Consider the following 27,849-nt stretch of genomic DNA (forward strand, 5'->3'; position numbering starts at 1 on the left):
TCTCACACAATACACCCCCTTGACCTGCAGTAAAATAGTTTAAGAGCTGCTTAAAAGCACAACCCACATATGAACACAATAAAAGCAACTCTGGTGCAATCTAATGCAAAAGATCAAAACACAGTAAAGCTTGTAATTCATATTTGTCAGAAAAGTTAGGACGCTTTTATCAATCTACTTCTATCATGTCTGGAAACTGTTTATCTGCGGAAGTAAAAAAAAGAACATCTTAATAACATAATACTGCTTGAGATATTTAAAAAACATGAGTTGGCTTTTGATGACATTTCACTCAAAAATAAGTGTATGTCATCAATAAAGACGCGCAAATAACATACATATTTCCCAAACACAGGATGTAGAAAACCAATAAATTAGTATGTGTTGTATTTGGTCCGCTCATCGATATGATTGATCCTGCAGCGTCACAGTCCCGGACGGGAAGCAGGTCTCGGCATCAGCGTGGTCTTGTTGCGGGTCGGTGTTGGGCCCGGGGGCTGGAGGCTGGGACTGGACGGGGAGGAGACTACTGATGCGGGGTGGTACAATGTGGCGCTGCAAAGTCCTCCTGCACTTACAGGACGCATGAGAGCTGAGGATAGTCGGAGCAAACTGAGTAAAGTTGGGTAAGAACCTCTAAAAAAAAACAGTTTTGTGTTTACATTTATTGCAAACCTACTTTTTTGTTTATATTGCATGCATGTAATCTGAATCTGAATGTGTGTGCTCTGATTGTTCAGAAGTCTAAACTTGAGTAGATTCTTTTCAAAAAAAAAACTATGGGTTGGGGTCGGAGAGGGGGGGATAAAGAGATATGAGGTGAGGTGCACAGATTGCATGCAGCCCAAACCACGTTTCAAGAACATTAACACATCCGCCCATGTCCGCGTAATGCACACCGAATAATTGTGCGATAATTTGCGTGTATGTTAATGTGTGTTGAGAGCTGACATGTGGTCCTGTGTTTTCACTGGAGAGAAGAAGGAGGCGGGACATCACAGCTAAGCCTGCAGCAATAGCACTACAATGGAGAGAGAGGTGCCAAGAGGGAAAACAGAAAAGAAAAAAAACAGTTGCTTCCAGAGGCTGGGGGTCGATGAGGGCACATGGGAAGATGATTTAGATTTGCGTTTATACGTCTGTCATATAGTTGCATACAAAACAATAATATTAATAGATGACAGCACATCTCCTGTTGCTGTCCTCAGAAACTCCTACTAATGAGAGAGAGAGAGAGAGAGAGAGAGAGAGAGAGAGAGAGAGAGAGAGAGAGAGAGAGAGAGAGAGAGAGAGAGTGTGTGTGTGTGTGTGTGGGGGGGGTATGGGGTCTGTAGTGGGGAAGGGAGGGGCTCAATAGGGAGAGGGGGTTAATCGCTCCCAGATGTGTGCTGTGAAAACATATGGTTTCCGATAGCCACTGTGATGCACATAAAGAATGTGTGTGTGTGTGTGTGTGATAATACACACACACACACACAAAGACACACAGACGTTCATTGATACACATGCAGAATACGGGTCACGTTTCGTGTCCAGTGTGGCCTCACAAAAAAAAGAAAATCCGCATGCGGCCCCAGAGAGAAGGTAGGAAGTCGTCATTGAAGGATGTGAGAAGCACAAATTAACTACTTCATGTCGTGTGTATGAAGCAGCCTTCAGTGCTGCAGCGGAAGAGAAGCATTCATACTTTCCACAAAGTGGAAAAGTATTTTAGTGAGTGTTACAGGAAACTAAGGTAATGGATTTACTGTATGCAACAGTTTCACAAGGGGACCGCCTGAATTTTTACTGCCAGTTTGAGAAAACAAGTACTAGTCAGGGATGTCTATTGCTGTCAGTGTTTCTGTGTTTCTGTCCACATGTCATTTTCATTCAACCTGAGAGGCTCCTGCTTGTAGAAGGAAGAAGAAAGAAAAAGGGGTAAAGAGGAGGAGGGGGTGAGGAAATAACCAGAGAGGGTGACAGAAGGGAAAAGAAGGATGTGGAAGCAGAGGGAGGGAGGGATGAAAAAACTCAGGGAGAGGGATGGGGTGAGGGGTCCTCTGTTTCTTTTCCTGGAATTCAGCCCTGAGACTGTCTGCTGCAGCGAGGAAAGTAGGAAAACAGAGGAATTGTTCTTAGGAAGACAGACGTGCCACATTCTTGCAGTCAGAGTCCCCCCCCCCCCTTTTTATTTTCTTGCCATAGCTGTTTGAGGCCAGTGGAAAGGGTGTGTGTGTGTGGGGGGGAGGGGGGGGGGGGGCAAGGAGGGCAGAGAGAGTCGAAAGCAGTGGGGGGGTTGGAAAGGTGACGAAGGGCAGGAGGAAAGAGAAGAGAGGAGAGTTTTGGAGAGTAATATCCAACACTAAGCACTTTATTCCCCTCATGTTGCTCTGTTTTGATTATTAAAACTCTCCTCATCTCCCCCCCAGTGTCCAAGTCAGTCTACCTCCCAGTGACCATGAGAGTCCTCCTACTCATCTGCATGCCAGGTAACTGCACCAACCGTCCACCAAGGCTCCTGCATGTGCAACACTCAAAGTTCAGTTTCGGGAAATACTTTTATCCACTTTCTTGGCCAACGTTAGATGAAAAGATTGATACCACTCTCAAGTTTGTACAATAAATGAGTTACCAGCTAGCCTTAAGCGAGACTTTACTGACATTGTGGCCTCTTCTACACATGTGCTACTGTTTTTTCCATTATCCTCGTACCAGGCCCAGTACCAGGAATGTTTCAACATTAAAAGTTACGTCATAGTTACTTTAAAGTGATAGTACTGTGTGTGACTTTTTCTTACAAATCCATAAAACAAGCTGGAGCTTAAGTAAATAAACTCAGTCACACAATTTTCCAGCAGTTTATGTATGCTAACATTCGCTAACATAACCACAATAATATACCAGACCGAATAAGGCTGCGTTTTATTTCTAATAAATTCAACATTTCATTTATTGCAGCACAATTTTGAGAAAAACTACAGTGTTTAGAATTAAGAAAACACCTGAAAAAGTGCATACTAAAGATTTATAATTACGGTATTCATAGTACTTGTAATTACTTACTTTCCCTCTCCTGTATTTGACTCATCGCACCATGATTTGTGATTACTTTATTGTTCTGAAATGTCAACAGTTCTGCTGCTCGCCCAGGCTCAGTACCAAGAACGGTTTTCTTTTTTGGGTGAGTTCATTCAGAGAATATTGGCCCTGATTGCTCGAGCTCAGCATCGGTTTATATCAGAGCTCTGCACATCTGTTACCGATTTCTTGTTGTCCTCTGATGTGTCACCTCGCCTCGAGGAGTTCTCTCCTCTTTACTTATTATTTACCACCCGCATAGCAACTGTAGTCACAGTGTAAATAGCATTTGGACCAGTCTGCATGTTATTATTTTAAACATCTTGCATATGAAGTCATGCATTACACACACAAACTGCCTGTTTTGTTCAGTTTTGGCATTCAGGTAGTTTATTATATTTGGCACAGAGCTTGTTGTTGTGTGTGTTTGAGGAGAACTGTAATTGGTTTCCCAATGTTTATTGGATTAAACTATTTTCTCTCCCGCTTATTTCATTGCTTCACAGAGGACTATGGGCCGGATTATCTTCCAGGTAAAGCATTTTTGAAGTCCATATAAATGTTCGTTGATGTTACATTTTAATTTATTTTTTTTACCAGTATTTAGTTGTTTATTTTTTAAAGTGATTACTCTCTTTCTTGTCCAGACTCTGAAAATCCCGATTCTCCTCCTGGAACCTTCCAGCAACAGGTTCGCCTCGAGCCAGTGGTCCGTCCAGAAAAATCAGGTACATCTGCTGAACTCTCCTCCGGTCGGAGTCATGCTGTGCGTATTGTGTCGAGAACTCATTTGTCAAACTGTTTCTCATGTAAACATCAGAGTTTGATTTGGAGACGGAGCCCACAGAGCCTGGCCCTCTGGGTAAGTAGAACTCAGCGAAAGGATGACAGATTATCAGTTGTTAGGTTTGAGTAGAAACATTATTTTGCTGTTCGTTTTATTTCCAGATTGCAGAGAGGAGCAGTATCCCTGCACCAGACTCTACTCTGTTCACAAGCCATGCAAGCAGTGCTTGAACAGCCTCTGCTTCTACAGGTACGTACTGAAATTACTTTGAAACCAGCAGTTCACCCACAAGGAAAACCCAGTCATCTTTTTGTCCCTTAATCAGTAAAAACCTCTCTGAAGTTTGTCGGACAAACTGACTTTCCAGACTTACCTCATTTTAACTGCTTCTACATCACCTAAAATCTCCAAAACAAATCTTCTCTGAACACCTTGTCTTTACAAACAGAGAGCTCAAAAGTCAGTATTCAACACATTTATTGGTTTACTTTCCTGATTGACAATACATGACTTTTGGTCTATTCTAGTGCAAATATCAGTCAGCATAACTATAGCAGTAAACACAGGACTTTTTGAACTACAATGCCTTCATGCGACTACTGAACACTGTAAAGCTACAGCAGGTTTTTATGTTTCCACCGTGTGGATGTAAAGTTGTCAAGTTGTCCTGCAAATTGATACGTTTAAGCAATAAGGATATGTCTTATTGTCAGCAAATCCTATGAAACTACTTAAACCAACAATGCATTAGTCCATTTATTGCGACGCGCCAATGTCTGGACCCTGTCTGGACCCCCAAGCCCATTTGTTGGGGATTACTTTCAACCGAAAAATAATTCACATTTGGTGTGCTAATTAACTTAATCAGGTGTTTCATAAGTTACACTGATGTGTTAAAAACAAAAAGAAAAGACAACAATGGAGCTTAATTGTACAGAAGAATAAAATAAATCAGGCTTTGGATACAGAGGTAACACTTGAGATCAATTCATTGCATTTCATTGGATTTGTTGACAGCAAGAAAAATACAGATTATTGTCAGACTTGTTCTTTAGATATCGTTTGGACTGATGATGATGAAGATGACTCTTGTGACCTCTCCATGTGTTTACACTTAGTTTGCGACGGGTGTACGTCATCAACAAGGAGGTTTGCGTTCGGACTGTGTGCGCACATGAAGAGTTGCTCAGAGGTGCGTTCAATGTGTTTTGCTTTGTTTGTTTTTCGTGTTTGTTCGCATCTTAAGACTCGTTATCTAACTCAGCGTCTCTGTGTTCAGCGGACCTGTGTCGTGATCAGTTCTCTCGCTGTGGCGTAGCGGCGCTGAGCGGCCAGTGTGCATCAATAGGAGGAAGCTGCGGGAAGAGCTGTGGTGGCTGCTGATTGAGAACAGAGTTCACGGACACTACCTGCCCAGACACTGCCGCTTTTCCTTTCACTCATCCACATCCTCTTGATCTGCCCTTTTTCCTCCTCGTTTCTTTTCACTTTGCCTTTTGACTCCTCCTGTTCAACTTATTACCCTTTTTTGTTGTGTTCATATGTCTCTTTCCATGTGTATGTGTGCCCAGTATATCCGGTTTGTATGGATGAATAACCTCCAAAAGAACATTGATGATTATATGAATCACTGGTGCTATAAAATCATCACACTGGTGCAATAAAACTATTCGAGATGCACATGAAACTGCAGAACATCATTTTGTGTTGTTTTTGGCATAATGTACTGTATTAATCTCATGCTTTGTTTTTGTTGATATGTTACTGTACTTGTGTTGAAAAGCAGTCATTCTTATGAGGATCATGTGTGAAGAAACAGGTGGAGTGACCTTAGTATATATATATATATATATATATATATATATATATATATATATATATATATATATATATATATAGCTTATTCCAGTGGCAGCAAGTGCTTTAAAAAGGCTTCTCACAAAGGCTACTACTGCTTTGGAAAACTGTCACTATAAAGACTGAGAAAAAAATAAACTTTTTTTTACTACAGATGTTCAGTGTGTGATTGAGTCAAAACGTGCAGATCAGTGTCTGAAAGATATTTATGAAATACATGATTTGTGGTGCACACAGTCAGTTTATTCCCTTGCAGACATGTGGCTTCCATGTGTATTGTCCATACAAGTCATATTGCTGTTGTTAACCATCTGTCTGCCTGCCTCTATACAGTAAGAACCAAGTATATACACCTAGTAAAACTAATATTACCTAATAAAAACATACTGTACGTATGTATACCATCATACTGCAGTGGTCTCCTTTTCAGTTATAAAGCTATCTATAACACATTATGAGTAAAATCTTTGTCTGCTTCTGAGAGAAAATAGGAGTGCAGCTCCTTTATTATGCTCAATTTGTCTGTTTCTTGGCATTTGCACATAGTGTTGTCCTTCCTTTGCTTCTCTTAGTGTCCTCAAGTAGTGGAGGAATCAAGGCCAAACTGCAAAACTGGCAGATTTTCATTCCTGCACAACATCCAGATTCTGTCTGGAGGAGAATCCTTGCAGTGATTTGGGTTTTCTTCTTGAATAAAAGCAGGAGGTTTGCGAAGAAGTTGAGCAGGGATCAAGTGCAGATGGTTGCCAGGAATCAGCAGGCTGCTGGCGCTTTCAGCACAGCTGCCGAATCACATCGCTCCGTTCCCTCGAATGTCGTTGGCGGAGTGTGTGCTGCAAGTTAAATGTTCAGTAAAACACCAAGAGACTTACAGTGGTGTTCATTCCAGTGTCACAAAGTAAAACAATCATATTTTAAAACACTGGAGTCAGAGTATAAATGCCTCGAGGAATGTTTCCGTAAGAACATATTGCTTTCAGACGTTCACGATGAGTGGATTTTCCCGAGATCAAGTGTTGTGTGCATCTCACTTTCCTGCTGACAATAAGGAGGATGGAAGAGCTGGTTGCCGCCGTTTCATCTCTTGTTGCAGCTGCTCCTTCAGGGTGGACACCTGCAGTGAGACAATGGGTGACACAACTGCATTGTATTACACTTAACCAGCTCATCTCAAAAGGAATTTTGCCAAAGCTAATCTACAGCATCATCATCAGTGTGTGTGTGTGTGTGTGTGTGTGTGTGTGTGTGTGTGTGTGTGTACCTGCTCCTCCAGGCCTTTGATTCGGAGTCGGTGAGCTCGCTCTCTGGTTCCCAGCGAGCGCTCGACGTCCCTGAAGCTGGCCCTCAGTCTCTCCGCCTCCCGCTGAGCCTCGTCACGCTGCCTCACCAAACTCTCACACAGACTGTGAGACTGCTCCGTATCAGCCAGCTGAGTCTACCCAAAACACACACAAACACAGACACACACAGTGATACAAACACACACAGGTGGGAGAGACCACAATGTTAACAAAAAGGAAAATCTGGCAGGACAACGACTCTCAGGAGTTTATGTAGAAAACATCTAAACAAAGGAGATACTTCAGTTCGGTTGTTCCTAAAAGCCCAGATCAAAAACATACGGCTAACCACAGAAGAATCACAAAGAACGCTCTGTGGCGAGCTGGAGGTAAACTATACCTATGTTTTCTGAAAATGCACTTAACTAAGGCTTTGTGGAAGAATGGAAATGCAGCCATAAAAGACATTATGGAGTCTGCCACCTACAGGGATTATTAAGAGGTCATACAAAGATAATTGTACTTGTAGCTTGCAAAATTGCTTTAACATAAACCTTCATGAGAAAGGCAACAATTTGATATCATTCAGGACATTTATTTATGGAAACCGTATCCATCCTTTGAAAGCTTCTTAAGGAATCATGTTTGGCAACGTGGACCATCTCCATGAAACTGAACAAATAACTCTACAGATGAGTAAACATCATACATCTGTTGTTGTTCTCAACTAACACCTGTGATGTTTATTGGTCTGGAGAAGGTCCTCTAACAAATGGTGGATGGCCCCCAGCAGAGAAACCTCCATCATGCGGTTCAAGTTCAAAGTTAAGTGACAAAACGTATACGTTCTCCCATTCTTTGTTTTCACTTTCATCTCTTGCTCTATTGTTTACGCTATAGATTGATTGTCTCACACGTTAATCTGAATCTTTCAGCGTGACAAGCAGTGATTAAGGAAGGTACTTACAAATATAGCTTTGGGCTTCTATCGTTTCTTTACTTTCTTTTGGCAAAATCGCATTGGTACCCCAGGACCTTTTAGCAAATGCATTTCTGCATCCTGGAAAAAGTTTGACTTAATTGGGATAAATGATCTTTTATCTGAAATGTAAAACCAGTCTGAAATATACAACTTTAATGACCCTTTTAGAGTTCAATGGAAACTCAATGTAGCTTTTTTAAAATTTGCTTGTTTATAGTGCGTCTGTGGTAAACAAAAAAACTATGTTATGACTGTTGAGTCGCAAAATTAAACCTCCACATAAATATTCCAGGCGTTTGGTCAAACTTTTGTTTTGGGAGGGAAGCACTTACAAGAATGAGTTGTGCAGAGATGCAGAAGAACAGAAAAAAAACTCTTGAGTGCTTATTTGTGATGTGTAACAAGAAGCAGATGTGTCCAGAGCTCACGTTATTCTAGTTACACTGACCTCATTTGACATTTATGGGTTTTTTCCAAAGTTTCTGGTGTAATCTAATGAACATCTCAGAGAGATAAATGAACTATTTGTTTCAAGCAGGAACAAAGTCCAGCCTTACAATGCAACTGTAACGCACACGCTAGCCTTCTGCTGCAACCTTCACTGAACCAAATGTGATGTTTTTCTCATGAAACTACTTCAGATAAAATCCCTTGTAACTCAATGAAAAAATATTTATACTCCACAAAAACACGATTACTAAAAATGTCTTTGGTCGATGGCAGCCCTCGCCCAAGGTGTAAGCAGCACGTTACAGCATTGGTGAGACGTACATTCACTCTGCTAACAGCAGTTTGGAATCAGAGGTTCTTGTTCTGGCACCGTGTGCTGCATCGAAGCAAGTATGACTTCTGATGAATCTACAGGTTTGATCAGCGGCTGCTCTTCACCTGCAACATCAGTATCTGTTGCTGAGCTTCCTGCAGCTCCTGTTCTGTGGTGTTCAGAGAGCGATCCAAGCGACCTTTCTCTGCAGACAGTCGCATGCTGCCTTCCTCAGTCTTCAGCTTCTGACGTTCGACCTGATGAAAGAGAAAAGTGAGGAAAGGGTGAGATCCCTGACCAAGAAAAGTTGCATCCTCACAGAGAAGCTTGTGTGGCTGTAGAATCTTGTTTTCAAAGTAGTTGTGGAGAGATTTGACCTTTACATGTGTTATAAAAAGTAGTAGTGAGCTCAGATGAGAAACAGGAAGGCAATAATTCTTGCTGTAGTTTAGTATGTTTAGTATGTAAGTTGTTTAGTATGTGTGTATATAATATATGACGTTTAGCAGATCAACTCTGTGTTCCCTCTATGACTCTGGTACTCTATGACCTGATGTCTTCATTAAGCCATTGCTCACTATGACTGACTGGGCTCACTACGTTTTTTGCGCCTACTTAACACGTGTCCATAGAGCCCATGAACTTTAAATTCACAAAGAAACGATTGTTTGAAACCAGTCTCACATTTATCGTGCACAAGTTTCCGTGCTGACCTTATCCAGTGTATTCCTCAGTGCATCTTTGTCTTTCTCCAGCCTCACAGCCTGCCTCTCAGCATCTTTTTTCTCAGTCTCGAGCATGGCTACGGCTCGCTGCAGCCCACGCAGCCGCTCCTCGACAGCGGCCCGCTCTGTCTGCGCTGACTGGCTGCTGCGCTGAGCCTCTGCAGCGCTGGCTGAGCGCTGACGTAGAGCCTGACGGAGGTAAGACAGAGATCAGATACAGAGACAGGAGTCTCGAGAAGAAAGAGAAGCAGCCACATAGAGAGTGTTAATGTGCAAATGTACTCTTTCTTCTGCAGAGTAAATTCTTTTGCTTTCCATGTTACAATGTCTTTTTCTGAAGACTTGACGAGGGCCAATGTGTGACGACACACACATTGTCTATCTTCTTCACCTCTTGAGTGTTGATGAGCTCAGCCTCCACTTCCTCTCGTTTCAGTTCGCTCTGGTCCAGCTCACTCTGCAAGCGCTGCACGCGCTCAGTGAAGGCAACCATGTTCCTTTTCCCCTCCAATAATGACGCCCGGGCTTCATCCATTCGTTCCTTATTGGTACAAAATAATTATCACATCGCTGCCTGGGCTTCATCCATATTGTCAAAGGCCTTTTTAAACCTTCTGTCTCACTCACCTGTAGAAGCCGTCTGTCCTGTTCGGCCACACTCAGCGTCTTCTGCAGAGTGGTCAGGCTAGTCTGTGTGCTGCTGTGAGAAGCCGCTGCCTCCTGCAGGCTCTTTTTGAGGGAAGAGGACTTCTCTTTGAGTAAAGACTCGCTTTCCTGAGCTTTGAGCAGAGCCTGGCTCAGCCGCTCCACCTCTCTCTGCAGCAGAGACACTCGGGCTTCACCTTCCGCCACCTGCAGTTTGTAGAAATGAAATGTGTATGTCATTCATGATCGCAAACTTAAACATGAATAATTCATATTGTTGCGGTCCACTGACTAAAGACTGTAAGACTGCAGGTTACACTAATGTACTAGAAATGTACTAACGTCTCGTTCCCCATAATTAGTTTCTCACATAATTCTTTGTCTGAAACTTAAAAAAAAAAAAAGTTTATTATTGGGAAATTATTAGGAAATTACAGACCCCAAAAATACATTATTTCCACATTGACCAATGACCTGGTCAATTTCGAGGCACAAAAAACATACAAACAAAGTAAGAATGATCAGATTAGGCCCTCAGGGATGTGAGGATATCTGTCTGAGCCGACCGTACCTGTTTTATTAGAGATTCATGGCGCTCCTGGGAGGCCTGGCTGTCAGCCTCCTGGTCTCCCAGACTCAGTTTGAGTCTCTGCAGCTCACCCTCCAGACTGCGCCTCCCCAGCTCCACCCTGGTGGCCCGGGCTTCAGCTGCTTCCAGCGCCTCCCGCAGACGCCTCTTCTCCGCCTCCAGACGCATCTCAGCAGCACGCTGCTTATTTAACTGATCCTGCAGAGATGGAGAGAGGACTTTCAAGACCAGTTGGTGGAGCAAAATTCCCTGTTGTATAATGGAGAACTGTATTTTAGACCCAGATTACAGAGGCATGCACAGATAGTCCACAAAACTGTTAGGCCAAACAGATGATCCACAGCTGCGTCTGAGCTCCAACTTTACTCATCTCTTCATGAATCCTCTTGAGATTTAAAGAAAATGCAACACATATGAATGTCTTTCAATAGCACCCCACACACACAAACATACACACACACACAGTTGTGTCTATCAATGCTTTGTGTGTTTTCCGCTCTCTCACTGCATGTCCCATCTCCTCCTGCCAAGAGGATTATTTTGAAAGGTGCTGGCATTGACAACAGACATATGGAGAGCTGCGACAGGACACCATAAGAGGTGTGACACTATGTGTGCGGCATCTGTTGTTATTGCTGCCATATGGCAATGGCAGATCAGTGGTCACTGCTGTGCAGGCCACAGTACAACTACATGGAGTCTGTATACATGTACAAGAGTACACAACAGCATGTGTACAAGTGTGTGTACCTGGGTGTGTTTTCTATCCATTTCAGATGTCTGTAGCGCTCGCTCTAAATCCTTCACCCTGTCGCCGAGGGCTCTCCTTTCTCTGTCTCCTCTCCTCACCATCTCCTCCTGCTGCTGGAGCAACATGTGAGTGGTGGCGAGACGCTCGTCCACTGCACGCTTTCCTGCAATCACACACATAAACACACAACAAAAATGGCTTTGTGGTCATTTTTGTCCTTTGGCTAAGGACTTTTCTTCCAAAATTGCATGAACACATGTCAAATAGTTTACCTTCTTGGTATTCCTGTAAGCTGTTTTCCAGGTGAGAGAGACGAATCAGAGCGGAGTCCCGTTCCCCTGACAGCTCCTCCAGCTCCCGCTGCAGAGCCCCCAGCTGGCAGCGAGCATCATCCTTCAGAACAAGCAATAAACAAAGACTTGAACCACACAAACGTAAAAATATCCCTGCATTATTATTAATATTTACTTTGTGATTTTTACCCTCTCTCTCTGTGAGTCACGCAGCTCCAGGAGGAAGTCTCTGAGATCACTTCGCAGTGTGTCGGGGTCCAGCTCTGGCTGAGCGAGAGGCAGCGGTGTATCGCCCCTCTCGGGTGACACGGAGCCTAAAGTATTGTCAGGGGTGCTTACTCGAAATTCTGTAAAAATGAAATATGAAAGAGTTGCATCTACTTCGTAAGAATACATATTTTTGTAAATTGGGGCAACTAAAGGTGGGAAAGAGGGAAACAATTACAGTGAATATGAGATGTGGCTCACTGGAATAGTCTGCTAAGCTTTACATCTCTTTGAGACATTCCTAAAAAATAATTGTGCTAAAACAAACCTTTTCACAAGGCTTTATTCAATGCCAGAATAAATTCTGTGTTGCAGAGTTAAAGCTGCATGTCTCATTCGTACCTTTAGGAGGTGACAGCGAGGAGCGCAGGGGGGAGATGCTGTGGTGGCGTGACATCGTGGCTCCTGGTGACGTGGAGCTGCCCCCCGGGCTCCTCCCCCTGCCTCCCCTGCCGCCTGCTCCGATGCCCAGCGTTCGCGTCAGTGCAGACTGAAGGCTGCTCAGACGAAACTCCAGGTCCCTCCTCCCGGCATCAGCCCGGGTAAGCTCCGCCTCTGTGGCGGCCAAGCGGCCCTGGGCCTCGCTCAGCTGCAACACGGACAGAGCGGCCGAGTCCTGAGCCGCCTGAGCGCGCAGGGCCAAATTCTTGGCCTCATCCTGCATCTTCTTCTCGCAGCCACGCGCCTCCTGCAGCTGAGCGGTCAGTTCTCTCTCGCAGCCCCGCCACCCCGACTCCGACTCCAGCAGGCGCTTTTGAGTCACAGAAAGCTACGTTGAAAAAAGAAAAGAATTATAAATTGTGAAGAAGTGAAGGCAGCACATGAGCAAATGATGTCTTCACACTCCTCACTTCTTTCTTAAGACAGTCTCGCGCCGTTTCCGCCTCAGTTAACTTCAGTTTGAGGGTGAAGACCTCTTTCCCGCTCTCCTCATCTCTTTGCTCCTCCAGTGACAGGCGAGTCTGCAACTCTGCCACCTCCCTCCCTCTCTGCTCCTTCTCTCCATCAATGACCTTGAGCTGGAGCCAAGAAAAGCACAAAATCACCACACAGTCACAAATGTGAAGACTAGACTGACAACAAGCTTCTTTGTAAATGTCTCAGAGGTGTGAAGGAAGGGGCGGCAGCTTGTCCGACCTGCCTGCGGAGCTCCTGGAGTTCTCGTCGAGCTTCAAGCCGTGACCGTTCAACTTCTCTCAGGCAGCTCCGCAGCTCCGTCACCTCCTTCTGATTAGAGGACAGATTCTCCTCCAGCACAGCCAGCCTCTGCTCCTTCTCCTCACACTGTCTTTTCACACTGAAAACACAACACGCAATTATTTTACCCTGAACATTACATTTCTGTCAGAGGATACTTTCCCACTCGTTACAGTGTTTACCTGATTCTCTCTGTTTCTGCACTTCGCAGAGTTCCTCTCAGCTGAGTATTTGATTGGCCGAGAGTGTCCCTCTCCTTGGTGACGTCAGCGAGGCTGCGGCGCAGCTCCATCCCCTCTCGTCGGTTGTTTTCTGCTGCATCCTGAGTTTGGTTGAGACGTCGCTCACTGTCCAACAAGTCCCGCCTCAGCTGGTCTCGACACTCATCGATAGCTAAGAAAGAAGCTCTGCACTGGTCCAGCTGGAGGGCAAAAGTCATGTGTGGTACAAGGTGATGTAACCGAACAGACTCAACATGTGGTGGATTATCTCATGACATCCAGCAGGAAGTTCTGTTTTCTATTTGCTAATTCACATGCCATCTGAACACCGTTTTCTCTAACTTTTGGTGGAAGGTTTGGCCTCGTTGCAGGGGCAAACAATATCATTCAATGAGAAAACTTTATTAATTAATTCTGGTTTTGGGTGCATTTGCCACCCAAAACCCATACAGACAACAATATATAGTGTCCACAGAGAAGAACAGAGAAAAAAACACTTTAAAAAGAATAAATAACTCCAGAAAATGCCATATGGAACACAATTGACATCAGAAAGATGCTATATCTAAAAACCCACAAAGGTTTTCACTAAAAAAAATCTAACTGCGGTTGGAACGAAAAGACCGTCTGAGTGGTTCAGGAGATCACAGACACTCCTGAGTCGCCCACTAAATGAGCTTCTGAGTAAAAATACAGTTTAATGGATGGCCTTCAGAAGAAACAATAGTTTTTAACTTGGTCCTCTTTTCTACAGTGACCTCTAGTGAGTCCGGGGGAAGGCCAAACAATGAGCCAGCCTTTCAGATCATCTTATTGATTTGCAGTGATGCCCCCTCCTCCCCTTTGCCTTTAGTCAGCTGTATAACGTGAGAATAAAAAGGAGGATCCAAACTTTATTATCCATGCAAGTTAGAGCATGTTTGCAGAAGTTGATCATTCAGCTTGCCTATCACTACTTGTATGTTGTAGCAGTTATTCACATTTTGTTTTTTGGTATTTTTATTTAAATAACACATTTTAACAAATCTGCTGCTTTTATAGATACATATCAACTGACATTTCAACTACTTTCAATGTCTATAGGTTCATAGCTAAAAACAACTTTCACTGTTTACACGTTGTCCTCTGGTTTGTACACTTATAACAATACATATTTCAACTCAATCTACACTTCTACAATTGAAACTCCTTTCAATGTTTGAACTTCAACTAAGGCCGTTCAGAACAACTTCGGCCCTGCGTGAAAACATGCAGCCCTCTCATTCATTTGAATGAAGCCGGTCAAAAAGGTTGAACAAGGCTCAACTTTTGCTGCAATGTCATCCAACAAGGTGCTGCAGTGGTCTTTTAAGTGAATGCTAGCAAACATTCCTGGTAGATAACATTTTAATTATTAAGCTGTTAAACTTTACAGAGTTGTAAAATTATGTTTCTTAATATTACATTGAGGCTTAAACACACTAATTTGTTCCCCCAACTGGATTTCCTGAATTGTATTTCATGCCTCACCAGTATGTAGAACAACATGCCCCTTCAGCGCAGCCCCCTGCACTGTTTCAACACAGGGCGGTTTTTGGTTTGTACTACTCATGATGTGAAAATGCAGAAAAAAATGTGTTTTCTATTGTCTATAATGACAAATAAAGGAATGTGCAGATTTGGTGGAAGTATTTGGTCTCTGATTTATACTGTCATACTCTCATATTCCAACTTGAAGATCATCTACCTCTTTGAGAGCAACATCAGCACGTGACTGAAGATCAGTACAAGTCTCTCGTAGCCTGTGGAGTTCCCTTTCATGAACAGAAGCTGCATCTTCCAGCTGAGAGCGAAGCTCCAGCAGCTCACTGGTCAGAGCCTCAATTCTGATCTGTGGAAGAGCAAAGAGGCAATAAGAAGTCACTTCAGTAAACCTTCCTTATGTGGCTGCGTTAGAGAAGACAGAAGATAATTCAGACAGGAAGTCACTTCACCTGCTCTTGCTCTTTGTGATCAGCTGCCTCTCTCGACATTCGCTCGGCCTCCAGGGCTGCAGCTGACAGCTCGGCTTGCAAGGTGCAAACCCTGTCAGACAAAACTGTTTTTTCTGCCTCCTTCAGAGAAAGGGCCTGGGAGGAGAGAAAAGGTCAGGTTGACAAAAGAGGAGGAACATACAACAGACGTACTGGGGCTGAGCCTCACTGTCTGTATAGCATATCCAATGAACTAACATGACAGAGAGGACAAGGAGGATTTTTCAGTTCCTCAGAGGCTTGAACTCAGAACAAACCTGTTGTTTCTCCGTCTCAGCCTGCAGCAGACTCTGATCTCTGTCACGCTGGAGACTCCTCAGTTCATCCAGCAGCTCCTCGTTTTCTCTCTCTGCCTTGTGGAGCTGATCCTCCGCCTCCTGCCGGAGCCTCCTCAGGGTGCTATCATGCTCCATCAGCAGGCTGTGACGCACAACTTCCTGGGAAACAGAGCAGCCAAGAGCACAAACACGGATTAAAGAGCCGCTGGACTTATCTGAAAAGTACAAACAAGTATACAACAAAGGCTTTGAGTAACACTTAACCACTGAATCTTCTGACCTTTTCTGAGACCAGCCTCTCCACCTCCTCCTGATGTTCAGAGATGGCCTTGCGTACAGCCTGCTGGGCCTCCAGCTGTGCAGCATTTAGAGTCTGAGTCAGAGCCTGTTTCTCTCTCTCAGCCTGGGCCAACGTATTCTCCCCATCCGAGCGAACACGCCTTAGTTCAGCTGGATATCCCACCCAGAGATGGATCCAAGAGAGGGAAACACAGGACTCAACCATTAGGATCTTATTCTGTCATCTAACTGAGCAACTGTCTTTCCCACTATACCAAACATTTCAAGTTTAGCTCCTAAAAGGCATGTTCATAAAAATCTTCTTTTCTCGTTGTAGTTGCATTCCTTCTTCTACATCCTTTATCACTCACCTGCTGCAGTCTCACAGCGGACTCTGAGGTTTTGGTTCTCCGTCTCTAGCTGCTCCCTACGAGACTCCACCTGAACAAGCTGCTGCTGCACCTCAAACAGACTGGTTTCCAGTGACTCCCGCTCAGACCTGTGCGGTTACAAACACAAGTTACACACACATATTTTCACTCATTTAAAAATGCATGTGTCACCGAGAAACAACACTCACCTGAAAGCAGTTAGTTCCTCTGACAGCACAGTGTTTTCTCTCTCAGATGCCATCAGCTGGACCACCAGCGCTGCTTTGTCTCGGGCCAGTTCTGCCCGACCGCGGCCGGCTTCTTCTAAAGCCACCTCGATCCTCTGGCCATCTCCTTTAGCAAGAGTCAGCTCTGATCCCAGAGAGGTCACCTCACCACCAAGCTGTCAACAGAAGCCCAAAAATGTAAACAAGTAATAATGATGATCAAACAAAGAAAGAAAAAGAAAAAATGTTCTGGAAAAAAATCCTTACATACAGTTTCATTGCTGTTTTAGCCAAACAAATAATATATAAAGCACCATTGGATCTGTATAAAAAGTATCTCTAAATTAGGTCACGCCACCTCCCTAAATCTATGGCCCATAGGTTGTGAAGTGATATAATCTGTGTGTACCTGTGTGATTTTCTCTTGCAGCTTAAATCTTTCAGCCCTGAGACTCTGTAGCTCTGCCTCCGTCCCCACCCGGCTTAGCTCGACATCCTGCAGCGACTGGTGCAGCGTAATACGGGCTGAGTCCAGCTCCAGTCGGTCCTGCTCCAACCGGACCAGCTCATCTCTGATGGTCAACTTCTCCTGCTCCGCCTCCCGTTTCTGGGCCTGCAGGAGGGCTTTGTCTTCCTCCAGCTGAGAGACAGAGTGAAGCTTGAGACTTGAGAGGAAGCTGAGACGTTCACATTATGAAGTTCACTACATCCCTCTGGGATCATCCTTCACAAAACTGCTTGAGTCACTTTTTGTGTGTAACCAAAGGCAACATAAAAAATGCACCCACATCCCTGTTCGTTGCATCCAGACTACAAAACACAAGTGTGGTCCTTTGTAACAGGTAAAAAACACATAAGGGCCCGTCATATGAACTACTCCATTTCAAGCACGCTGAACCCTTTAAAAGGGCAAATACACACCTGAAATGGTCTTACCTTGAGAATGTAATTGTTAAGGTCAGTTTTGTCCTGGGCCAGTCCCTCGTTCATGCTTCCCATCTTGGCCAGAGAGTCACTGAGAGCTGCATCCTCAGACTGCAGCTTGTTGAGCAGCAGAGAGAGCTCTGCGTTACTGCCCTCTGCCTGGAGGGGAAATGAGGGTCACAGACAATATGAGAACACAGAATACACAAATCTGCAAAAAGTTAAATAAGCTTAATTTTTCTTACCCGAGCAAGTGCTTCAGTAAGTTGGGCTTTCTCTCGCTCCAGCAGCTGCCGCTCAATCTCCACCTGCTGGTGAGTCTCCTTCACTGCAGACAGCTCTCCTCGCTGAGTCGAGGCTCGACTCTCGCTCTGATCCCAATGCTTTTGTCTGCCGCAAAAATGATAAGCATGTGGTATTATAGCAATACATTTTAGGACTGCTAATGAGAGGCTCTGGGGGGGAATTATGGTGGGCACTGTTTGAGTCCTAAGGACCAAGTAAAAGATAAAATACAGTGTATGCTCGAATATAAGACAAACAGCAGGCATAAGGCATTAGCATTATAAAGACATACACATACATAGATTTACTGTGGCTCTGTGAACTGAGTCAGCTGGCATATTTTATATGTGAAAAGGGAATTTAATGGTGTAAAAGTGTCAGCTTTGCTAGGGAGAGCTTGTATCATATCTACTCACCCACGTTTGGTGTTGTTCTGGTAAAAGAGGGTTTGTAAATGAAGAGGATCTTGCTGTATGAGAAGCTAATTCAGACCTTATCATTTGTCTTCCTGTGAGCATTTGCATTGTGTGTTGGCTGCAGACAGACTTTGCGGATGAACGTCCACATCGCATTAACTTCATCAAGGTCAATTAGCCGACTTACATCCTCTGAGTCTCTGCCTTTGCCCGCTCTCTCTCCTGAGTGGCGGCCTCCTTCTCCTCCCTCTCGTGACCTCGCTCACGCTGAGTGGACGCCACGGTCAGCTGAAGCTTCTCACAGTCCATCTGCAGGATCTGGTGGCTGCTCTGTGCTGCCTGCAAGTTCTTCTCCAAGCTCACCTTCTCACTGCGATATTCATAATGCATGAGGCAAAACAGTTACAGTTACATATACTTATTAAAGGTTCAAGGGTTAGAAGCAGACTGTAAAAGGTGATATAAGTGTCTGTAAACCTAGCCAGAGTGTCTCTCTCCTGCTTCAGGCGGTCCTTTTCTCTCTGTATGGTCTCTCTCTCTCTCTGAGCAGTGTCCCTCTCTCTCTGCAGAGCTTGGTTTCGCTGGTCTGCATCTCTTTTTGCCAAATCAGTCTCTGAAAGTTGCTTGCGTAACTGTTGAACCGAGGACTGGGCAGAGAGCAGACGCCCTCGCACATCCTGGAAACACAACACAAGTGGGGTCAGGTACCTCTAGTGGCATCTATCCATGCTGATACTTTCGGTTTTATTTGCCGAGATTTTGAGATAGAGATCTCTGAGCCCCAACGTAATTGTGGTATCTGTATTTGCTTGTAGAACTATTAATAATTCTAATAACTATCTCTGTATTTGGGCAAAAAAGACATAAGCCATTGTGTGAGTTAACTGACCCTTTAAACTCTGCTGATGTGTAGACAGCTGTTCTCATTGTGGCTGTGAAAGCCTAAAGGTTAGTGGACTGCTGCAACGTTTTTAACAAGGGAGGAAGTAAAATAGATAATTCCTCTCTGTCTTTGTAATTATTCTCTAAAATAAGTGAAGAGTTCTTCTAAATACATGTGCATCATAATAACCTGTGATGGTATTTGTATGAAAACACAGTTCTTACAAAATGAACAGAAAATAAAGCACAACGTCACCAATGTGCTTCCTTCCTGAAACAATTACTGTGCTGAAATGTAACAAATACTTTGACATGTCACCTGCAGATGGAGCGTCTTGTTAGTGACTGCAGAGCGCAGAGCTGACAACGCCGCCTCAGAAAGAGGAGCCAGCGAGGAGGCCCGAGAGGGGGAGGATGACCTGCGAGAGGATGAGGAGCGGTGAGGGGAGAAACCCCGGATCAACGCCAGCAGCGGAGCCCCAGAGGTGTCCTGGTCTGCCTCCGATGACGAATCTCCATCAGACAAAACCGTCTGCAAAAGCAAATTTCAATGAGGCCCTCCCATCATCGTGATATAAAACATTGTGCATATGTGTGGATGTTCACCTGGGCGATGTCCCGCATGGTGTCTAACAGCGTCTCAGTGTGAGCTCTCATCACCTGCATGTCAGTCTCATCGTTACCACTCTGCTCCTGAAAGAAGAGAAAATGACACACAGGAAGATTAAAGCTACAGTTGGTAACTCATATAAAAACAACATTAGCATATTCGTTAAACTGTCCCCATATCCAGAGAGTAATATATCAAATAATCAAGTTCCTCTGTCTGAGAACATTTGCTCAGTTGGTGGGCAGTGCTGGGTTTTCATTTGTTGGCGGCCGGGCTCAATAAAATATGAAATATAGAAAAAGGCAATGCAGTTACAGAATCTTGATCTATAGTATATATGTATATTATATATTCTATATCAGCGTGCCCTAGCTGGATAGTTTGAGCAAATGTGATTAATGTTAACAACTGCAGCTTTACTGCAGCTGAAAAAGCATTAGAGCCTTAAAATGATACAGTTGAAATGTTTCTTTACGGTATTTCTTTATTGTCAGCGAATCAATAAAAATACCAAAAGCAACAATGAATTAATCTGTCAATACTTTTTGTATTATCGTTCTATGCCTCTACTGTACACCAACTGCCAATTCATTCTGAGGATTTCCGTAAAGCCTTACAAACATAATCAAAAAGTTTTAAGTTTAAATACGGCTTAAATACCTGGACTACTCAAACACAAATATTGTGTATTTGTTGGGGACTACTTTCATTTGTAGATGACATTTGGAAGAATAGTGATGAAGGAACATGTCAGCCAGCGCAACACGATGGCTCACTGTTTTCAACATGACCTCTCACCTCAAGTCTTCTCATCAGTATGACCACTTCTCTATCTCTCTCCTCAATTTGTCCCTTTAGTCTCTCGGCCTCTCGAACTGACTCAGACAGCCTGAAAGTGAACACAAAAAAAAGGCAAAAGTTGATTCGTACAAATGCTGTTTTAATTCATACCCAATCCTGTATGAAAGCTAAATAAAGTCTCTGACCTGATGTTGAGCTCACTTCTCTCTGCGTCAGTTCTGGTTTGAACATTTATCATCTCTCCTACTCGCTCTCTCAGCTGCTGCTCCAGCTGAACCCGCAGAGCTTTCTCTCGCTCCAGGACCAGAGCGGCTGCTCCCTCCCGGGTGTGCAGCGCGGCGGACAGACCTGCACAAAACACCTGAGCAGAGTGGGACGCCCGAGCCAGCTCGTTACGCATATCGGACAAGTCCCTGAAACAGGAGAGGGATTGACACAGAGGGAAAGTGTTAGCACCGTCACATGTTGAAATCAGTACAGAGGCAACTGGCCAACAGTTCACTCTTTGTTGACCTTTCAGAGGCGCTCTTCAGTTCACAGACATGCCGCCGAAAGCCAACCACTTGCCGCCACAGCATCAGCAGTCGACTGTGCTCAGTACTGAAGTAACTGTGGAAAGACTGAAAGGGGACAGGAGTAACATGTAAATTATCTTTACTTTTGCCTTTTCCATTCATAAATGTTTTATTGTTTCGTAGGCGTCGCTCTCCCACCTCCTCTTCTCGCCTCCAGTCACACTCCTTTTGTTCCAGTTCCTCCCTGGCTTTTGTCCAGTCGGCAGTGAGCCTGCGGATGTCCTGACTGAGAGCCTCATTGGCCAAACCGGCCTGCTCCAGCTGCTCTCTCAGCATGGCGTTCACCGCAGACAAACTGCTGCTCCTGAAAACACACAAGGGAAAAACTAAATATGTTGACAGAGCAAGTCGGGGAAAACGATGTGATATTGAGAGGCGACCAGGAGACTCGCGACATGTCTCAAGAAGGATCAGTCACCTCTGTTGTTCTTCCTCCAGACGGATTAAAGCGTCCTCCAAGTTGCTGCTTGATTCGTCTTGATGACGGCCGTTTGATGATTCACTGGGGCTCTGGATAAGAAGATAGTTGAGAGTTCAAATGTTCTGTGTGGAAGGTTACAGCCATCTTACCTGGAGTCAAAGTCAATAGATGCCACTCACATTTAGCCTCTGCTTTTCCAACTCAGAGGACCGCTCCTGCACCATCTGCTCTAGATCCCCGCACCTCTTTTTGTACTGAAGTACCTGAAGAAGCAAGGAAACTATGAAAGACTTGTCCCAAATCCGACGACTACATCTTAAATAGAGACAGTAGAACAAACCTTGGCCTGCAACTTCTGCACGAGCTGCGCCTGCCTCTGCTGACCCTCCTGGTATGCAGTAAGTTTACGCTTGTAGGCCGCTTGCTCCTCGTCCAGCCGCCGGCGTAAGTCCACATTCTGCTGCCCCAGGCTGCGGGACTCTGGTGAATCGTGATCCCCGAGCTCCCCAGGCTCAAAGCATAGCGCCTGCTCCAGCTGCAGGTTTAAATACCAGTATGATGCTGGGGGTAACGTTATTTTACAGATCTACACAGTGCTGCCATGATGTGAGTTTAAAATAACAACACGCTCCGTAAATCCCAACATACTTAGTATTTGAGGTTGAATGTTTCAACCTTGGTCGCAGGAAACAAAAACATCTCACCATAAGGTCCATTAGCAGCTGTTCTAGAGCTTTATGTCATATAACACAATCTTCCTCATCAAATGGATTTCCTCAGTTGTCGTGAAAGTGTATTACATTTTTCTTTAATTAAATTTTTCTTTCTTGAAATTTGAGATTGGACGTTCATTCTTGATCTTGAAAACAGCAGGTGGCAAACCTATCTCATCAAATAAGGCATTTAATAGCAGTTCTTGGGCATTAATGGCAAAAACAGTGTTTTAAAAAAAGGAATATGAACAGATAATTGTATCTCTGTTAAAGTATGATTTTCTATTTAGCTGCATAAGAAGCTTTGAATGCTGTAAATGTTTAACACTCAAGTGTAGTATGTGTATTAATAATTAATTAAATAGCAGACAGTGATCACAGACGTACATTTACTACTATATTGTTCTCATCATAGTTTGGAACCCAGACATTCTGGAACGGAACTCTGACATTCCGGAATAGAACTCTAACATTCCAGAACAGAACCCGGCCATTCCGGAACCCGGACTTTCTGGATCGGAACTCTGACATTCCAGAATTCACAGTCTTGTTAACTGTTGCTCATTAACCCACATTTTGACCCACAAAATGTAACTACAAATTATGAATACAGGTATAATAAGTGGCTTCTTAAAAAACAGAACTATTTCAGATTTCTACAACAGAAATTTAAATGTGATTTACATTAGATAAAAACAAGTTGATTTGAAAACAATAACAAAGGCTTGAAACCACTTCAGGCCATATGGTTCATAGTAACTAATAGTTTCATAATGGATATTGTTTCTCTGAAAAAACTTCATCCGAGTTATAGCTTTAGTTTCTGGATGCTTGCTTCCTTGAATGTTTAACCAAAAAACAAGATGCGTGGCGCCCACCCACCACTCCACCTTGTCTCTCCCCACTGAAGCCCCTGTTTACAGTTGTCCAGGGTGACAGATACCATGGCAACATTCCACTTCAGTAAATTCCAGTCCCCATCACCTGGGAGACCGGCAAATCTCAGACAAAGAGAGACCCAAAAAAGACCAGAATTTGGAAATAGAAAAAAGCCACAGCATTCCCTTTAGGGCTACGTCACCTTGAGGATTTCGAATATATAGGAGTTTACTTTTCATACAAAAAGTGATATTTAGGGCAGTCAGTGAGATACTTGACTTATTTACGGTCATATCAAGTACTGGCAGAACAGGAACAGTGAGTTGAGGATTGGATGTGAATCCAATCCTCAACTCACTGTTCCTGTTCTGCCCGTCTTACTAGCGTCACAGTGGTTGCAGTGCCGGTGTCTTACCCTCTCACTAATTGCGCCGTACTTGATGGCGAGCTCGTCTCGGTCGGCTCTGCTGTGAGCCAGTAGGTCCTCCAGCCTGGCCAGCTCTCCCTGCAGCACTCGGTTCTCCTCCTGGAGGGACATGACCGAGGACATGGCCCCGGCTAAGAAGACACAGGACAGACGGGGACACCATCCATTAAAGAAAAGTGTCAAAATGCACATTATATATGATGGTAGAGCAGATAAGGGAGACTCACAGGTATCGTTGAGGTTTTTTGTGACAATTTCTCGTACTCGTGCTGGTATACATGTAGGGGGGGCGTCTGGCAAGGGGCCCCGGACCGTCAGCCTCTTCTCCTCAGACAAAACACTCTCCTCCAGCCGCTAATGTACAAAACACAGACATGTGATGCTTTATCTTTGAGACCTTGCGGGAGAAAACGAGCCGGGACACACAAAAATGATCAGCAAGTAAAAAATATCCAAACTCAGACAATGAAAATAATAAATAATATCTGAAATATGGATGGATGGAAATGTGTTTTAAAAAGTGTCACAAGACCAGCATCAGAACTGCTCCACGAGGAAAACACAACATCAACACAAAACACTCCAGCAGCATGTGTCACATCAAGCAGCAATGGCAGTTTATTAATAAGCGATGGGGGATGGAGGAAGACCCGGTCGACCTCACCTGTATCACTGACTCCAGCTTGTTGGAGTCGGTGTCTGGGTTTTCCGCCGCACTCATCGCAGCGGCAGCAGGTATTTAAAGCGCTCCAGCGAACAGGATTAACCCAGAGTGACTGTGACGTCCTCGCAACTGAACCGTCGTCTTTTGCTTTACAGGTGCAATGAAGAAGAAAAGTCCACAGGCCGGAGCCGGTTACGTGTTTGTTGCTGCACAAGTTTGGTCTCAGAGGAGCCGAGTGTGTGACCCGTCCTGTCGCCTCCTCCGGTACAGACAGGCAGAGAGATTGAGGACAGCGGGATTAACAGCTTTAAGATTCACACCTCCTCCGCCACCTCCTCCACCACTCTCACTGCCCACATTCACAAGCCTGCAGACCACTGCTATTCAATGCACAACAAAGAGAGGCCCGAGTAAAACTTTAATAGCCCCTGAGACAGTCAAGGGAAAAAATGTTTTTTTTTCCCTTGACTGTCTGTTTTTTGTTCGGTAGAATGTATTTCATCTATTTTTTAAATAAATTTAGGAGTAGGGAAATACATTATGAAGGCAGGTTCTTAATGTGTAATTTGTTAAAGTCACTTTAACTATGGAGCAAATGACTCCCAGGTAATGTGAGTAGGTTGGTAAACTGTTAGCTACAGCAAATTCCACTGAGAATAAACACACAGCTCACTTTAGCTTAGCTTAGCTTTAACTAGCTAGCTAACAGCAGGACCCAGAGCCAAAGTGAGATGTGGGGACAACATGCTTAAAGCAAGACAATAATGTATGTTTTGGTAATGTCAGTTGTATAGTGATGACTCCGGCGTAAACAAAGAAGCTCTCCTCGGCTTTTCTTCCTTTTTTTTGTTGTACTCCGAGTTTCTCTGTGCTTTGTATACAAGGCAGTGCCAGTACATGTATTTTAGTGCATGCAAGTCTCTCTGTTGTGCCCCACTGGCTACCTAGTGGCTTCCTTATGGCGGCTACTGCTGTTAACGTTGCCCCAACCCACAGAGCACCCAGCCTCCGGTCCTCCAGTAAACACGGTCTGCTCTTTCAGCACTGTTTGTGTTTGAACTCTTTGTGCTGATAGCCCCGTTAGCTGCTAGCCACAGTCTCAGCCATCTCCATGCTGAGAGCCGTGTGGAGGCAATACATTTGAACTCCACATAGGCCCTTTTCACTGAAGCCCTCTGGACACAACATTGCAGGGTAAATACAACTATAAGTGCAACATTAAAAAATATTACAACTGGTTTTCGATTTCAATTTAAATTGATCAATTCATAAAAACACCACATAATTCCCACCCAAGGGTTTGGGGTCCTGGGCAGTACACGCTTGTGTTAGCTGTTTTAAAATTTGGACAAAACCAATACAATTTCAGTGTTAAAGTCAGTTCCCTGTAACATCGCTCTGAGATTCTGGGCTTGTACTGTATATGGTCTCATAAGACCCTACCATACAGGTGATGGCCAGCCATCACCTGTATGGTAGATTTGTGGTTACAGTCAACGCTTACATCGGCTTATATGAAACTGCATTGCATATTTTTGATTTTTTTGGTGTGTTATTGGGCCCAAACAAGACATCTGGGTTTCAGAAAATGTGACGGGCATTTTTCACTTTTGCCTGACGTTTTATAGACCAAGCAAGTTGTTTAGAAAATATACCACAGATTATTGATAAGGAATTATTGGGCATGGCTTTACTGTGATGTTCAACAGCAAGTGAGGGGTGCACTTGGAAAGGAAAGGTGCTCCAGCTGACCTCATTCTCCCCCACTATTATAAAACACATATATCAGAATATTCCCAAAATTGTCTTAAACTATAAAAGGCTTTAAAACACCACTCAAAGCAATACACTCAGAAGAAAAATGTAGTAATCCCCAGATTACTTTCCACTATGACACAAGCATGAGGAGGGCGCCGCACCACTCGGTGCTTGGATTGTCATAGTTACAGACAAAAGGTTCATTGTGTCAATAGCAGACCCCCAGCACCCTAAAACAGACACAATGTCTGGCTTTAAGAAAGTTAACAATGACTGGAAATAAGAATCATGAATGTTAATGTTGTCACAATGTATAGGTGTATATAGTAAGAATTAATTGAAGACAAAGTTGGGGGCTTTCCCTGGAATTGTTTTAGCATTCATCATTTTGTAAATTGTCAACACATCACCGCATTGTGAGTACTACTGAAGTTTAAGTATGTTTTTCAGTGATGTACCTCTGGAATTTGTTAATCAGAAAAGTACTCCCTAACCAGCGCTAAGCGAAAGCAAAAAAACAATGTAATACATGCTGTGCCATCAGTGTCTGATTTAATATAGAATAAATATATACAATTAAGTGTGTTTGTTTTAAATTACTATTAAATAGCTATTAGATAACCATTTAAAGGATTTTGAATTGATGCTAATTTAACATGTGAGATAATCAATATATATATATATATATATATATATATATATATATATATATATATATATATATATATATATATATATATATATATATATATATATATATATATATATGTTAAATCTCTAGTACCCCCATTTGAGAACCGCTGGTCTATTTGATGTGAAAAGGCTGCATACATGTCATCACAACCATGAGACCGAAGCGTTTTAATCGCTTAAGATCGGCGGCGCCCCCATCTGGCTTCACAGTAGATCAGAAACTGATTTTACAGAGTGGGAGATGTGAGACTTTAATGCTACACCTGTTGATCTTTCATCTTCCACAGACCTAAACACACCTGATGACTTCTCACCACGGCTTCATTTCAACTGCTCTTTATGTTTTCAACCAGACGCAGCCATAAATTAACTGCAGAATGAACCGGAATTAATCACCCTCAACTGTTTCCTCTTCTGGTTTTGTCCTTTCATACTGTAAGACTTCATTCGGTACACAAGTAAAAGCCCTCCTAAATCCTAACACGTACGTCAAGGAAACACTCAAAAGACACGCCCAAGTTTTCAAAAGTCTCTTTGAGGAGTTGGAGGAGGAGGAGGAGGAGGAGGAGGAGGAGGAGGTTTGTATCTCAAACGGTGCAGCATCCGAGCAAATTAAACTGATCATGAATTTTTTCCTGCAACATAAGACTGAAATCCCGACTCAAACACGGAACCAACATGGATATAAAACGCTGTACCGAGCGATATTCATCCTCATCATGTTCCTTGTGCAGTACGCGGCAAAAAACCAACATCTACTTCCCAGTTTGTATTTCTAGTCTCACCTCGAACAGATCGGTCGTTATCCTGCCGTCTCTTCTGCGTACACGTTCACACTAAAGGCAGTAAAACAAGCCTCATCCACACAGACACGCGCGTACCATCAGCTGCTGGTGCCCACGCAGCGTTGCCTTCCTGCGGGATCTCCCCCATGCTTTTTCCGGGGAGGGACTTCCAGTTCCGTGGCAGGAGGCCGTGTGATGCGATACAACCACAGACACAAGGCTGTGTGTGTCCGTGATGTGCTGCTGTCATCACGCAAGTGATCAATTCATTTATGTCGACAGTTTGAATAAAATAAAAAAATAAAAATACTGATTTATCACAGGGTACACATGATTGAGATTTTTGTATTTTATTTTATTAATACTCAGCTAATCTCAAGATCCAGATTATACTAGTTAAAACTAGTATAGTAAATACATATTTGGGTATAT

At 43.7% G+C, this 27,849-nt stretch overlaps 2 protein-coding genes across 5 annotated transcripts; one reads left to right on the top strand and one right to left on the bottom strand.

Annotated features, from left to right (window-relative positions):
* The first annotated feature begins 557 nt into the window (after positions 1 to 557).
* On the top strand, positions 558 to 5,675 carry mfap2 (microfibril associated protein 2). Its single transcript, XM_068593661.1, has 9 exons — positions 558 to 626; positions 2,412 to 2,471; positions 3,116 to 3,163; positions 3,567 to 3,593; positions 3,708 to 3,788; positions 3,881 to 3,922; positions 4,009 to 4,096; positions 4,966 to 5,039; positions 5,127 to 5,675. Exons 2-9 carry the CDS (start codon positions 2,441 to 2,443, stop codon positions 5,228 to 5,230), a joined length of 495 nt encoding a protein of 164 aa, XP_068449762.1. The 5' UTR covers positions 558 to 626; positions 2,412 to 2,440; the 3' UTR covers positions 5,231 to 5,675.
* A 49-nt stretch (positions 5,676 to 5,724) lies between these two features.
* LOC137796023 (rootletin) lies at positions 5,725 to 27,555 on the bottom strand. 4 transcript variants are annotated; one of them, XM_068593659.1, is made up of 38 exons: positions 27,418 to 27,553; positions 24,182 to 24,328; positions 23,745 to 23,871; positions 23,506 to 23,648; positions 21,839 to 22,033; positions 21,678 to 21,761; positions 21,496 to 21,587; positions 21,216 to 21,381; positions 21,016 to 21,122; positions 20,688 to 20,915; positions 20,500 to 20,590; positions 19,698 to 19,784; positions 19,411 to 19,623; positions 18,687 to 18,886; positions 18,397 to 18,579; positions 17,754 to 17,898; positions 17,521 to 17,667; positions 16,994 to 17,224; positions 16,567 to 16,760; positions 16,358 to 16,485; positions 15,988 to 16,157; positions 15,687 to 15,866; positions 15,391 to 15,525; positions 15,144 to 15,287; positions 13,379 to 13,617; positions 13,137 to 13,296; positions 12,851 to 13,018; positions 12,342 to 12,768; positions 11,922 to 12,079; positions 11,712 to 11,832; positions 11,439 to 11,602; positions 10,671 to 10,886; positions 10,082 to 10,306; positions 9,846 to 9,995; positions 9,443 to 9,643; positions 8,855 to 8,986; positions 6,966 to 7,139; positions 5,725 to 6,818 (listed from the first exon to the last, which is right to left on the bottom strand). In XM_068593659.1, the coding sequence occupies exons 2-38, from the start codon at positions 24,236 to 24,238 to the stop codon at positions 6,732 to 6,734; spliced, it is 6,069 nt and encodes a 2,022-aa protein (XP_068449760.1). In that variant the 5' UTR covers positions 24,239 to 24,328; positions 27,418 to 27,553; the 3' UTR covers positions 5,725 to 6,731. The 4 variants fall into 4 exon arrangements, with proteins under 4 accessions (XP_068449760.1, XP_068449759.1, XP_068449761.1 ...); XM_068593658.1 differs by having other exon boundaries at positions 24,182 to 24,440; XM_068593660.1 differs by lacking the exon at positions 24,182 to 24,328 and having other exon boundaries at positions 27,418 to 27,555.
* Positions 27,556 to 27,849: the final 294 nt, after the last annotated feature.

The sequence above is a fragment of the Clinocottus analis genome, unplaced genomic scaffold (genome assembly GCF_023055335.1).
Source record: "Clinocottus analis isolate CAN_PGR_092001 unplaced genomic scaffold, fCliAna1.0.p SCAF_3, whole genome shotgun sequence".
Classification (NCBI taxonomy): Eukaryota; Metazoa; Chordata; class Actinopteri; order Perciformes; family Cottidae; genus Clinocottus; species Clinocottus analis.

What these genes read in the sequence shown, in the direction of transcription:
- LOC137796023 (XM_068593659.1), bottom strand. Translation starts at nt 24,238, where the DNA reads ATGAGTGCGGCGGAAAACCCAGACACCGACTCCAACAAGCTGGAGTCA. An exon ending in AGAAGTGAGCTCAACATCAG is followed by an intron (nt 20,591 to 20,687) that starts GTCAGAGACTTT and finishes GTTCACTTTCAG; the next exon opens with GCTGTCTGAGTCAGTTCGAG. An exon ending in GTGACTCACAGAGAGAGAGG is followed by an intron (nt 11,833 to 11,921) that starts GTAAAAATCACA and finishes CTTGTTCTGAAG; the next exon opens with GATGATGCTCGCTGCCAGCT.
- mfap2 (XM_068593661.1), top strand. Translation starts at nt 2,441, where the DNA reads ATGAGAGTCCTCCTACTCATCTGCATGCCAG. An exon ending in CCTACTCATCTGCATGCCAG is followed by an intron (nt 2,472 to 3,115) that starts GTAACTGCACCA and finishes AAATGTCAACAG; the next exon opens with TTCTGCTGCTCGCCCAGGCT. An exon ending in AGAACGGTTTTCTTTTTTGG is followed by an intron (nt 3,164 to 3,566) that starts GTGAGTTCATTC and finishes ATTGCTTCACAG; the next exon opens with AGGACTATGGGCCGGATTAT.